The sequence below is a fragment of the Echeneis naucrates genome, chromosome 4, assembly GCF_900963305.1.
Source record: "Echeneis naucrates chromosome 4, fEcheNa1.1, whole genome shotgun sequence".
Taxonomy (NCBI): domain Eukaryota; kingdom Metazoa; phylum Chordata; class Actinopteri; order Carangiformes; family Echeneidae; genus Echeneis; species Echeneis naucrates.
Window position 1 is genome coordinate 8,455,049 of NC_042514.1, and position 14,015 is coordinate 8,469,063.

At 40.9% G+C, this 14,015-nt stretch overlaps 1 protein-coding gene across 1 annotated transcript; it reads left to right on the forward strand.

Annotated features, from left to right (window-relative positions):
• Window positions 1-7,515: 7,515 nt before the first annotated feature.
• tmem161a (transmembrane protein 161A) lies at window positions 7,516-12,926 on the forward strand. Its single transcript, XM_029500157.1, has 11 exons — window positions 7,516-7,617; window positions 8,152-8,255; window positions 8,347-8,430; window positions 8,662-8,753; window positions 8,950-9,106; window positions 9,432-9,647; window positions 9,819-9,962; window positions 10,054-10,167; window positions 10,314-10,488; window positions 10,645-10,741; window positions 11,176-12,926. The coding sequence occupies exons 1-11, from the start codon at window positions 7,615-7,617 to the stop codon at window positions 11,478-11,480; spliced, it is 1,491 nt and encodes a 496-aa protein (XP_029356017.1). The 5' UTR covers window positions 7,516-7,614; the 3' UTR covers window positions 11,481-12,926.
• The last annotated feature ends 1,089 nt before the right edge of the window (window positions 12,927-14,015 follow it).

Genomic DNA, 14,015 nt, shown 5'->3' on the forward strand with positions numbered 1-14,015 from the left:
TTCTGAACACAGTTCGTTGAGGGTTATTTCGCCTAGTTTCTGACTTTGAGTTTTTTTGTTTTTGTTGATTTCTGAATGTAGTGGGAGGACTATAGGACTGATGCTCTGTGCCTTAATCACTGGTTTGGTGTACTTACAAGGCATTCACAGAATTTATTCACTAATATATTTATTTAAATCTTTTTAAATAAATTGCAATAAAAGAGTACAAATTGCATGTATTGAAATTAAAATAACAGTTCTGAGTTTTTTTCCTACTTAAGAAATCTTGTAATTTTTAAATAAAAAGATAGGTTAATAAAAAAAAAAAAACTTAAATCAAATTACTGCCACCTTCTTCTTTAACAAAGCCATGCCTGTCAAATTTGTATGACTGTTATGTCATGCCTGACTACACTGAGCCCTGTTCAGTTCAATTGTTAATAACTGGCCAATTCAAGTGGCCACTTCTGGGAATTGTAATGGCCACTCTTCAAAGAGTCTTGACCTGACACAGGGACATAAAGGTGTCAGAGGTCAGACATGAAGACCAACAGGGAGCAAATACTTGTCCTTCCCTCTGTCATGCTCCCAAATTAGCAGCTAAACACCGCAGTTAATTGTAATAAGTTGTTTTGTGATGGCAGAGGTTTCTGGGACACCCAAGTGGACCATTAATCTAAATATATATGAGCAAAGAGCAACGATTAGGAACAATTTGTAAACTTCCACGTTGTGTGTTTCTCAAGTATGCCAAATCTTTGTGAAAATCTGTAAATTTTGTATTTTCATCTTTACTGTTGTCCAGAAAAACAATATTTTGCACTGCGCATGAAGAGCAAAGATGACCCTTTGTGTGCTTTAATATCTTGGTGTTATTTATACTAATGATGTAACATTATAGAGATTTTAAATCAGGAAATCAAATAAGGTAAATTTTGATCACACCTCTCATTCACACAATTGCGCTGCATATCTCAGCAACAATCACACAACAGCTATTGTATACTTTTAAAATAGAAAAAAAGTAAAAAAAAAAAAAAAAGTTTAAAATTTTGCAACAAATATTACATTGCTTCTTATTAAATTACGTAATTCCTTGATTTATCATTTTTCCATTTACAACCCATATGCCTGCAAAAAACAATAAAGAGCTCAGTTAGAGTCCCAAATATGTAAGGATGAAAAGTGATGGTCACCAGAACACTAACAATGTGAGATGCACTTAAAACCTCCTACATTAGTCAGATATGACCTTATACAATGGAGCATATCGTACTCTGCATATAGACTCAGCTGAAGTTATCAGATTACCTAATGCACAAACTTTCATGTGAACAGCCCCTTGGTGTTCCCATTAGGAATCAGAAATACTTGGACTAAAATAAACAATAGACACTCCGGTCTATAGTTTCAAATATACCACAGATGCTGGATCATGAAGCAAATACCTAACACACAGTTTGGAAGCAGGAGATAGACTGCATGCGTCATAAATCCATCTTAATAATCACGTCAATGATCCTCACTTTCATGACCAGCACACAGATAAATCAGCAAAAAGGCGTTTGCAAAAATTGACTGATTGAAAGTTAGCTCTGTCCAAAATAAATAAAAAACAAGATGAAGCCTGAGTTTCCCCTCGGAAAAAAAAGACAAACTTCAAAATCTATGTCAAAAAATCATTTCAAATAAATACAAAAAACAAAACACACTACTTAAAATTAAAACACTCAAAACTACAGAGCCTGTGGACTTACATTTCCTCAGCTACTTCTGCTCCTTCAGCGTAAGAGAGAGATGTTGGTCCATTCCCCACCATGTGAAAACAGACTGGTGTTCTTGCTGCTTTCCTGGTTTAATTGGGAACAGGCTGAAGTTTATGCTAATGAGCACTGACATCAGTCTTGACAGCCTCCACTCCATAAAGGAGAGGAGCAAAGGGCCAAAGTCACGCCTCTTTTCCCAGGCAATTCCGTCGGTCAAGTTCAAGCTCAGCACCAGTGTGCACGATTGTCATTCAAAACACATCAATGCACAGAGAAAATTCATCTGGGGAGGAGAGAGGCCTGCAGACATGTGTAAGATCGTGGAATGCAACAGATAATTTTCTAAATAGCGTTTTTTAAATCAAACTTCAGTTAGACAGTTCAACATACAGGATGGTATTCTTTAAAGTAATATGCTAAAACATGAAGTGAGAAAATCTGACAAGTTTCCCTTGTGTTTGAGATAACCCCCCCCCCCAAAAAAAAGTGTGCTGCGAACCAAATTTTACTTGAATGAATTACTAAATATACACAAATGATAAAATTATTTGTCATTTAATAAATCATTTGCTGTTTCATTTGTCATGAAAAAGTGATTTTAAAAGTTCAGAAGTGGTCAAATTATATCATACATGACAGTCCAAAAACCTTTTTTTTTTTTTAATATACATTCTCTGAATAAAGGAAATAAAAAAAAAAGAAAAAAGAAAAAAAAAGCTGAGATAAAATTAACAGTTTCAGAAAGACGTTTCTTTGTTAATTTAGTTTCATGCAACTATTATCTCAAAAGGCACCAAGCATTTAGAGATAACAGCATAATATGTAAAGGGCCAGATTAGTCTTGCACACACTGTATCTGTGTTTGTACATGTACATCCCATCTGTGCATGCTGACCAGTGGATCATCCACAGACTCATCTATGCTACTAAGGGAACATACACTCAGCGAAATAGAATTAGCATCACAGATTTGCGTAATTACAGTATAAGTGTGCAATCATTCATATCGTTCAAATCCAGAATCTCTGTGAGCACGAAACCAAAGTAGCGGCTTAACAAACAACAGCACAATTAAGCTGAGCTAATTCTCCTGTATTTGAATCCGAGTCTGGGAACAGACAAGAGCCGGATACAGTCAGTGAATATGCAGACACGAGGCCAGTGGATTTCGCTTTTTAACGGCTTCATTTGTGTGTAGGACTGCCAGTGAATGCGCAATATAGGTGCATTTATGCGCCATAGAAAGGAACGAGCATCCAGCAGATGTGTGATGTGGCTTGTTGAGTGTAGCTCCAGAAATAATAAATGTATATATTACTCCAATTTACTATAATCTTTCTTCTATTTATACAATGTACACGAATTTTTAAGATAATCAGCATTACCAAAAAGTAATCAGCAAGACGCACAAGACAATTTCTTGCAATGTGACTGGCAAGCATTATTCGCTAGACTAAAAAGAAAAAAACGGATACACCTCTGGCACACCTTACACTTATGGCCACAATATTTGGTTTGATTTTGTACATTAAAAACTATAAAAGGGGAAGATTAATGCATAGTGGCTCACCAGTGAATCACCTTCACAGACTCCTATGTAGTCTCTTCCTTTTTATATACAGTGTGTCTATGTCTGATAATTAACGTCCACGAGTCTCATTCCTATTTAAATAAATCCCCTGTGACAAACCAAATTTGGCCCTCGGAGCTGGTTCCCACAGCTATCCCCCGCACACTGCAGCGGAGGCAGCAGTTAGGAGAGAGACAAAAAGGAAAAGAGCGGGTAAAACGAAGGGAGACAGGAGAGGAGGGGGGCACCACGGTGGTGTTGGGAGTTTTGTTTGACGAGGCACCATTGCAACATTTGCATATATTCAAATCAGGCCATGAATACCATGCGTGGGGGGCAAACAAAGACAGGCCAATGGGAGGGCTGCGCCCCCGCTGCGGGCTCAGAAGCAGTCGCCGGTATCCCAGCAGCACCCTGGGAAGTGGTGTGGGAACCGGGAGGCCCATCGAGCTGAGCAGAGGGCGGGGGTGGCGGGGCACTTGTAGCCTGCAGTGAATTAGCATTTTATTTGTGTCCGTTTTCCTCAGTAATTTCTGCCCCAGCACTTCAGCCACAGATGGCTAACATGGCAGAGGGATTAGCATTTTTGTCAACGATGATAATGATGGAAGTGTTTTTGCACCCAGACAGAGATATTTGTTCTCACACTGACTGACATTTTCATGTCTGAGATATTGCAGAAACACGCAGTGTATTTAAGATAAGTGTTCTGTGTTTATTACCCTCAACAGCAGAAATATATTGATGAACAAGCTCCTCAATACCCCTTTATTTCACTTTAAAAAAGGTGTAAAAGTGTCATTAAAACATGATCAGTTTACTTCTCTTTGCTATGACTCTCACAGACTAATTACCTCAGGGTATAGACCAGAGTTGGATGGAGACCCATAAAACTCAAACAACCACAAAGAGTTTGATATTCAGCAGAACAACTAATTTTATTTGATTTATGTTTACAGATGCCTGCCTAGTGGTGCATACACACCCACCAGAGATGCGGCTGCTTCATAGCACAAAGCTCCATTTGATCAAATTCGCAGCACTCAGTGAAACGTCATGCCCTTGTGCGCAAATTCACAGGGCAAGGGATCAGACACATCTTCAGCAGAAGGGGTGCCACCAATTAGCCAAAAGTAGGAATTCAATCAAACTTCAGCAGACCACCCAAATAACACAGATGCACATGCTAAACACAGATTTGAATTCACTGAAAGGTTCTGGTAAGAGATCTTTTGAGGACATGCTGCTGGAAACACTGCACAGTTGGAGGCATATGGGCCTCTGCTTTGAGCTGACATTATAATGCATGTACAGGCCAGTGTGTGCTTGTGTGTGCAGACAATCATTTTCATCAAGAGTGACCAAGCATACCGCACTCTGTGGATGGATCAATGCATCCAGACCTGTTGTCCTCCTACATTATTATTCCCCAAACACCTTATGGCTTATAATGATCTGAGGCTAAGAGATCATATTAATGCATTAACAAATTACAAAGACATAAACTTTGGTGACAGGTTTTGAGGATAACCATGTTGTTTTCGCCAAGTGTTTCCTCATATTTACCCATCTAAATAGAAAAATAAGACCTTAATACATAATTACATCAAAATATTGCATGCGTTCTTTCCTTCTCCCCAGTGCCTGTGCGTTTTAATTCCAAAGTGGAGAGAAAGAGGAGCATATCTGAGACTTTAAGCCTCATAATTTGCATAATGTTTGTTTTCATCCAGTGAAATGTTAAGATACATGATGGTGGAAGCATAAAACATAGGGATTATCATTAGGAGGGTGTTCAGGGGTATTGAGGAGGAACAGGGAACTAGGATGGATATAATTTTGCAGAGATGAGGAGTGGGAGCATGTGGGTAAACTAAAACTGCCGTACGAAAAAATACACATCCATGATATATTTAGAACTGGATGGATGTCGCTTAACTAAGTACATGTTTATGCTCACATTTTTTCCACACAGATTTTTGTACATCTAGTAACATTATTAAATAAAAAGTAAACACCTAAATTAATATTATGAATATTCTTGATGTCATTATAGCATCCCCTTGCTGTCTCAAAGCCACTAGAGGCCAGTGAACGCCCTCTTCTTAGGTTTTTGCTTTGACGCCTTCATGATCACCACAAGAACTCTTTATTTGGAAATGAGAATACCTGATGAGACTATTAAATTTCATCGTAGGGCTATGATGCTGTTATTTGCTCCAATTTCTCTTAATAATAATAAATAAATAAAAAGCCTATGCCTCAAATTGTGACTCAAACGGTGCTACTTGTGTTGTCAGACTTCAAAACAAGGATCAAATAGTAAAAACTGTTCGTTTTATAATTCATATTTTATTTAAGTGCTTTGTTAGGAATAATAGCATAAAACTACAAACAAAAATGTGTGTACGTTTTTATGATTATTTATGACTTTTTTAAACTATGCACTATGGACAATGGGCATTGTTAGTGGTATTAATCTAAGTAATAATTCAAAATACCTAGTAACCTATAGTAACCTATTATTATTATTATTATTAATAATAATAATAATTTCAGTTGTTTGTGGAGAACATGAAAATCCCATAGTTAATATGAAACCTATAAAGGAATTGGGTTTTTAGAGACTATTCTTAATGTTAGCTACAAGTTTAGCTAACTGGCTAATGAAGCTGCTGTCCTAGCTTAGGCCGAGCGGCCGACACGGTTCAAATAAAATGTCTGTGGAAAGAAAGAGAGAAAGAAGGATCGGCTGACTGAAACCTTTATCTCCTGCATGCAGTCCTCCAGCCTCGGTGTACCGGTCGTACCTTTCACCCTCCTCCCAGATGCCTCACCTGGTTTCGGCCTCAGTAGTCGCTCTTCCCTCGGCGCCGGAGATCCCGATGGACGAGTTCAGGGGCACCGGTGCTGCCTCACGGCTCCACTCCAAGGCCAGTCCAAGGCCTCCTGGGCTGAGGCGGTTCACTGAGGCCGGCTCCTCTGCTGGATGTCTTTGATGCCATCACCGGCTGCCTCTCCGGCGCCACAGTCCGCCATATTGGACGAACTGCTGAAGTTTGCGCCTTTCGTCGGGACAAGCGATACTTCCAGCCGGGAGCCTGAATACACCAAAACGACTTCAGTCTCCTCTTTAACACTTTTGAAAGTCCTCTTTTTTTCAGTCTGACGTTTGATTCGCGGGGAGCTTTGGCTTTATGAACAACTTTAACCGGGTCTGTCTGGGACTCACCTCAGCAGGTGTGTATGGTGGTTGGGGGGGGGGGGGGGGGGGTGACACTTTGAAGTCCCCGCGCACTGCAGCAGGTCACCCGCACCTCTTCGGTCTGTGTCCTCTGTAGCGCCCCCTATCTGCTCGGCGGTCTAATGCCCTCCCATACGTTTGCTTATTCCTGTTAAATAACTGACTCACTGAAATAAAGCAGGAATTCTCCAAACCTGTAAGATACACTGGTATGTAGTCCCAGTCTATGCAACCAACACGATGCCTCTGTGATGAGAAGTAATTGATAATCTCTTCATAAATCACACAAAATAATGGGAGGGTGAAATATGAGCTCTTCAAACTCTGGGATGATATTTGGTGAGCAAGCACCGCATCAATTGATGTTTATGAACTATGTTGTTGTTTTTTTTTTTTTTAATGAAAGAATGAGTTACAGACTTTCAACAAAAGCCACTGACTACTTGGTCAGTGGCACGAATGGCTGTATGACTGACTGACCAGTCTAGCTTTAACCTCTTACCTGACTGATAGCTTGACACATTTTAGTCATGTCTATTTTGACCCTACTGAACAGTGATACTGGTACTTGAGGCATTTGGTGTCAGGACATGATTCAGAAAAGTACAAATAAACAAATAAAGTAAAACTTTAACCTAAAATAAAAACACTTCTGGTGATATCTTTTCATGGTAGTTTCAAATGTGGCTCCTTATTTTGTTAGCGAGAAGACAATCTAACTGGGAATGCGCACAATGTGGCCATAGTCGTTGAGAGGATTTATCAAGCAATATAGAAAATTTTTATGAAACGAGTTGCCCTAAAATTTGTCATCCTTTGTGTTTTCAGTGTGTCTGTAACTGATGTACCTACTTTACACACAAAACGTCCCCTAGCACCATTTTAGTAATGAACAGAGCTTTTGCCGTGCACCTGAAGGCAACGCGCGACTCCACCAGCACATCCGGGACACTGAGCAGTTTCACATGTCAGTTATTTCAGCTGTCAAGATTCTGCATGAAGGAGAAGCTCCGCACATCGCCAGGCTTTAACCACGTCATTCAGGAGAGGAGATGGTAACCAAAGTCACCTTTTGGTATACATGCATGTAACTGCCAGTATTGCCAGTACGAGAAATTAAGTAGCGTGCTCGTTTTGGTCGCGTTAGTTACTGTGAGAGCACTAGGTTGCTAATGCTAAGTAGCTAGCTAGCCCCCTTTGTGGCAGAACTGACAGGTGGTGAAGTTTAGCTAAACTTAGCCCCATAGACATTTGCTGAGTTTCATTCATTTAGCGGGAGCTTTTCAGCACGGCGCCAGGCTTCCGTAGCAGCCTCTGGTGTTGCTTAGTGTTCATATAACGGAGACCACGTTTTCGGAGAAACTTTAATGAATCTGGTGTGCTGAGTCCACATGAAGTCCTCTGATAGACTGTCACAGTTGTAGCAGACGCCTCTGCATCCTGGCTGTCCCTGAAGCGTTGCCTGCTGACATACACAGATGGCAGCTTCAGGGTCGGATCTCAAACTTAAGACCTGTGTGTGTGTGTGTGTGTGTGTGTGTGTGTGTGTGTGTGTGTGTGTGTGTGTGTGTGTCTGCCTGCCCTGACAGGCGCTGATGGGGGTTCAGCTGGTGGTCAGCCTGCTGGCTGCCAGCATTATGCAGAAGATGGCTCCACATTGCTCATTTGCTCGCTGGCTCCTTTGCAACGGCAGGTATTGTCACTCTTACTCTTATGTGTCCACACATTGATACACTTAATGTCCTGTGTACAGTTTACACTCATGTGCCTGCTGTTTCTTCCAGTTTGTTCCGATTTAAACACCCATCAGAAGGAGAGCTGTGTGCGCTGGCCGGAAAGCAGATGCCCAAACCGAGCAGAAGAGACAGGTGGGAATTGGGGGACGGGTCCGACAGTGTACCAAGGGTTACATACTGGCAAGAGCTCAGATATTAGACTTTCACTGATGTAGGTGCAGAGTTTTAATTTTCGTTTCCGAACATTGCAATTTCAAACAGACGAGACTTTGGAGCAGGAGTTTTATTATTGCATACCAAACACTATAAGAGGTGCATATGTGTTTATAATAAAGCCATGTGTCCTTTATGTGTAATTTTTAGAAGACAAAATGGGGAGAGCAAGCCCCTCACTGTGCCCAGAGACATCGACCTTCACCTGGAGAAAGCTCCAGTCAACGTCATTGACGCTCTTGGTAAAACAAAAACTGCTCTTCACATTGGGCAATTCCAAAAACTATTCATGGTCAGCTTTGGACTATCAACTGACCTACTATTAATTAACAACGCTTCATTTTCTATGGTTTCTGTGTCAAAACTATGTTTGAAACTTGGATCAAGAAAAGAAAAAATTATCTGCAAAGAGTCATGTTTATTTTTCCTTGATTCTAGTGCTGCGTTTTTTCCTGGAGTACCAGTGGCTGATAGATTTTGCAGTCTATGCAACAGGTGTCTTCCTCTTCACGGAGTGTTATTACAATGTGGTGGATGCAAGCAAAGAGGTCAATATTGGAGCAATCTGGTGTGTCCTGACTGTTCTCTTTGGTCTGTATCCTTTAACTGTAAAGTCACTTTGTCACAGCAGACGCATCTTTAAACATGGAGACTGCTTGATCCTACAAAAGGTAATTTTATTTAGGAGTGTCAAGCATTTGGTAAAATCAAAAATCAAATGATATTGATGAGAAGCATATCACCATGTTTGCAAAGTTGTATCACCCTTTTATCAGAATTCATCTCTATAATTTAAAAACTTATATACTCTTTAAAGCAGTTCACAATAGTTAATTTATTGGACTATATAATATAGAGATTCTGGTGAGTACAGTTTTTTTTCCCCTCAAAGTTGTTTACACTTAATCTGCAACACTCAGGAAAACCCTTCACACTCTGATGAGCCACTACTTCTGTTCTGAAGAGGGTGGCGAGCGATCAGTGTGCCTTGCCTTTGGTTTTTTTTCTCTGCTTGTTGCCATGCTAGTGCTCGTGGTCAGAGAGGACTACCTGGAGTTCGGCCTGGAATCAGGCTTTTCCAGCCTCTTTGACAACCTGGAAGTGTTTGCGAAGCAGCAGGGATACGCCCAGTGGTCGTAAGTATTTCTCTTATATTGGAATCGCTCCTTTGCAAAAAAAAAAATTTCATCTAGTGCTGATTGATATTGCATCTTTGCACTACACATAAAGACCAGTGACAGATTGTGCATTAAAAACTGGGAAAGATGTTACCATGCTAAACCATTGTGTTGGTGTTTTGTCATTAGAATCCCAGTTACCAAGCTAACAGTGAAGCTTGGTCTGGCTGCTGTGTGCGCATACATTGGTGCCCTGCTGGCCTTCCCCGGACTGAGAGTGGCTCAGACTCATCTTGATGCTGTACAGATGAACAAAGACAGGCCACTCATCCAGTACGACCCAATGCATTTATTCTGCTTTATTAAAACACATTACATTAGCAATACTTGGCTCTCTCAACTTTGTCTCGAATGATTCCTGCAGGATTCTGTTGCACATGAGTTTCCTCTCTCCGGTCATTGTGTTGGTACTGTGGGTGAAACCCATTGCGAGAGACTTCCTGGCCAATGCACCCATGGGGAAGACCTCCATCACCATGTGAGCGTATGAGCATATATATTTGCTCATTTTATCCACAACAAGTATCCAACAAGTTTTATAAAGAAATACAGGATGTCATCCAGACAGTGCCTAACGGGCACCTGGCTAGTGCTGACTTTTGCTCATCTGATTGTCCCTTGCAGAGTGCCCAGCACGGTATTTGACAGCATGCGCCTGTGGATCATTGTGGCGCTGTGTGTGCTGCGCTTGGCACTGACCCGTTACCACCTCCAAGCCTACCTCAACCTGGCTCAGAAATGGGTGGAGCAGATGAAAAAGGAAGCAGGACGCATCGCTGCCATTGACATTCAGAGGAAGGTCAGACAGAATGTCCATGTTTTTCATAGCATATTAAACACAGATAAGCAAAGTTAGGATTTAGAATATTTAAACCAAATTTAGATTTCAAATTCTTTTCTAGGCCATGGCAAACAAGTGCATGTGAAGTATAAAGGAAATATGCTGTTTTTTCAGGTCACGCGTGTGTTCTGCTATCTGACTGTCGTCACTCTCCAGTACCTCGTTCCAGTTCTGCTCATCCTCTTCTCCACACTGTCACTCAAGGCACTAGGTGAGCAAAAGTCCCGTACTGCATTAAGGGAACAATCATCCACTGCTGATCTTCATCTGTTTGTTAAATACAAAGATGCAGTCTGGAAACATGGAGAAAGATCTACGGCACAAAAATATATAACCCCGCTGTAATTACACTAGTTTTAGTATCAGCCATAATAAGTACAAACAAACAAACAAGATATGTTAATTGGTGAACTTTAGATATGGTCTTAGGTGAATTTTGTTGGCCTCTCATCATGACTTACAGATTTCCAGATCTCAGACTATTCAAGTAGTTTCACACAAAATATTTTTGATCCCCATTACAAAGTTTCCACAGTAAATACCATCTTTTAGTGTCAGGCTAACATAGCAAGCAAAAGATTCTTTCCATTGTCCTCTTAGTATTTATTTTTTTTTAATATTAATGAAACTCTGCTGGACTTACAGGGGACTTCTCTTGGGGAGCGGTTGCAGAAGAGACCCCCGGGGTTACACCGGCGCTGGTGATGCCTACAGCAGCACCTGTGCTGCCCAGCAGTCTTGATGAAGATGAAGATGGGATGGAGGACATAGAGGAAGATGTCCAGGCCACAGTGGCTCAACTATCAGCAACCTTCACAGCCCTGCGGTCCCTCCTCACACCATTATTTTTCCGAGGTTTCTTTGCCTTCCTCACCTGGTGGGTGGCTGCCTGCCAGGTTATCAGCTCTCTGTTTGGCATCTACTTCTACCAGTATCTTATGCAAAACTAACTGAGGAAAACAGTGAAACACTGCTCTACTTGCAATACAACTCTCTAGCCATCAGCTGTTGTGACACTGTTATAAAGGACTTGCTGCAGAGGGGTGTGGGCATTTCATTATTACACAACTATAGGCAGCATGCAGCATGTCTGAGAATGGAAAAATGTTTAAGGAAGTGATCAGGACTCATTGAGAGTAGAATGATGGCAGTTGCTCTCTGCTCTAATTTTGGTTACATTTTTGGCGTGACAACTTTTTAGAACTCGCAGGCTGCTGGTATCAGTAACAGCAATACACAGAGAGCCGGAGCCTGTATTGCAAAGCAAAAAAATAAAAATCAAAACACATTAGTGGAGCTTTTAATCTAGCACAGTGACATCTGTGAATGGAAATGACCAGAAATTACGACCCTGCTTCCCAGTGACCCGCCTGGCCAGGTCAGCCCTGCAGTATAGACTACTATGAGTTAAGGCTACAGACAGCTCATTCTGCTTTGTGATTCAGGTCCGATCATCTCCCAGCTACTTCAGCAGAACATTTCTCTGCAACCTTTCAGATGTATCTATGCCAGTGTTACCTGAATTGTTCTCAACAGAACGTTGTTAAATGCTGCATTTAATAGTACGATGCTGAGTATTAGTTTCTGTCGTAGTGTAGATGAGATGCTTTATTTTTGTGAGGGGCCCTTTGTTCCCCTTAAGGAACCGATTCAAGAGTGCTAAATAGTTCAGAGGTTTGTCTTTTCCTGCTTTAATGTTTTTTATTGCAACAAAGTAATGAAGCTCAGATCCAGCCTTTTGAATTCAGCGCAGCTGACCATGAATCAGTGCTAACTGTAGTTGAGGCTGTGCATTAGCCAAGGACTGAAGGGTGGCTGCTTCTGTGTAAAGAGTTTCTTTCAGAATTCCTAAGTGCCTGGGAGCGCAGGGATTTTGCGTCAGTTTTAAAATCTCCTTCCTCCTTCCTGTTTCTGTGTATTTAGAAAGAGTAGAACCTATTGGTAGATAAAGTTAACACTCCAAACTCATTTTTGTGTTTCCTATGATTTTCAAACACTTTTTCACTGGCAACGTTTTTAATTGCAGTGTCTTCGTTGGCTCCGTGTATCTTAATTTAATTTGCTGTCTTTATTGCCAATCACTCATGTACATGTAGTCAACTTTAAATCAGTTTTACATCAGTATATTTTATTTATTTATTTATATGTTGCATCAAATAACTTGTTTTTTGGAAATGATACAGATGTTGTAATTCTGTACATTTTTTATTGTTTGTGGCAATTTTTTTTTTTTTTTTAGATAGATTTGAATTGAATGTTGTAAAATGATTATACTGTGAAACTCATATGAAAACATCACTTCTTGAGATTTTCTGAACGCATGGCGTGCAAACCTTTTTGGCTGTATCCTGATCGTTTTGTTTGTGAGGCTTAATAAAAATGTTATTTTCATGTCATTTTGATGTTTTCACTTTATCTGCCTTCCACCAAGGAGCGTGGGAGATATCACTTTTCAAACACTTCTTTTCAAAGATCTGGACTTCAACTGACAAAAGATATCATGCATGACAAAAGAGTGTCTCGCTGCAATTCTGGGTCCCAACCTCTGACCCCAACCTCCTGAGAAGATCATTCTTTAATCACTGTTAATTACTATGAACCTGCTGGCCCCGAAGAGTACGACATGAAATGTTCCAACCAAGCTGCTGCAGCGGTTTTATTTTCATACAAATTGCATCCAAATGTTTACTTGCCAGCACAGTCGAAAACCATTCAAAATAGATTTATTAGCTTTTTGGCATCAAAACATTCAGATTTATACTCCAGTCTGGTAACAGCAGTTATGGAACTTGACCTTTTTCCATAATGAAACAGGAGAGGCACTTTAGTCTGAAAACTGATGTGACTTATTGGTGATAACTTTTTGACTTTCATGTCCAATGAAAAGACCAAAAGGCTCTCCAGCCACAGGGCGCCTGGCCACGCCGGACCTTTGACAGGAAAAAGTGGCATGCTTCGTTGTAGGATGTCAGCAGTCACAGAAACACGGGGGAACATTTCACACTGTTTCAGGGTTATTAGAAAAAAAACGACCTTGTTCAAGAGGATACCTGCTGAAAATATTTCTTTGATTGTTAGAAAACATGATTAGGGAGCACAACTTGAGCCTCGTATGTCGTCCATGTGCAGGCTCTGATCTGTGAGAGCATCCAGCTTAATGAACTGAAAGCTGACAGAGTTGACATATCTACATAATCACATTAATTATATGCATCTTTGCAGGAGGCCCAAGGCCCTCACAGATCTGCTCTGTGCACTGCAGCGGGCCAAGTCAGGCAACCACAGTTGCCATAGAAACACACATGTGTGTGTGCGTGTGTGTGTGTGTGTGTGTGAGTGTGTGCAGGACCCAGACATGCCCTACAGACTGGGTCCAGCCTAGTCTCAGGGGAGAAGACCAGACATGACCCCAGTGAGCGTATCTTTTCATTTAGGGGAGAGAGAAGACAGAGATGGACTAGGGCTCGACTCAGCTGCTTTTAGTT

Excerpts from the sequence above, each read along its gene's own strand:
- tmem161a (XM_029500157.1), top strand. Across the intron at positions 10,489-10,644 it reads CCATTGACATTCAGAGGAAG|GTCACGCGTGTGTTCTGCTA; the intron begins GTCAGACAGAAT and ends CTGTTTTTTCAG. Across the intron at positions 10,742-11,175 it reads ACTGTCACTCAAGGCACTAG|GGGACTTCTCTTGGGGAGCG; the intron begins GTGAGCAAAAGT and ends CTGGACTTACAG.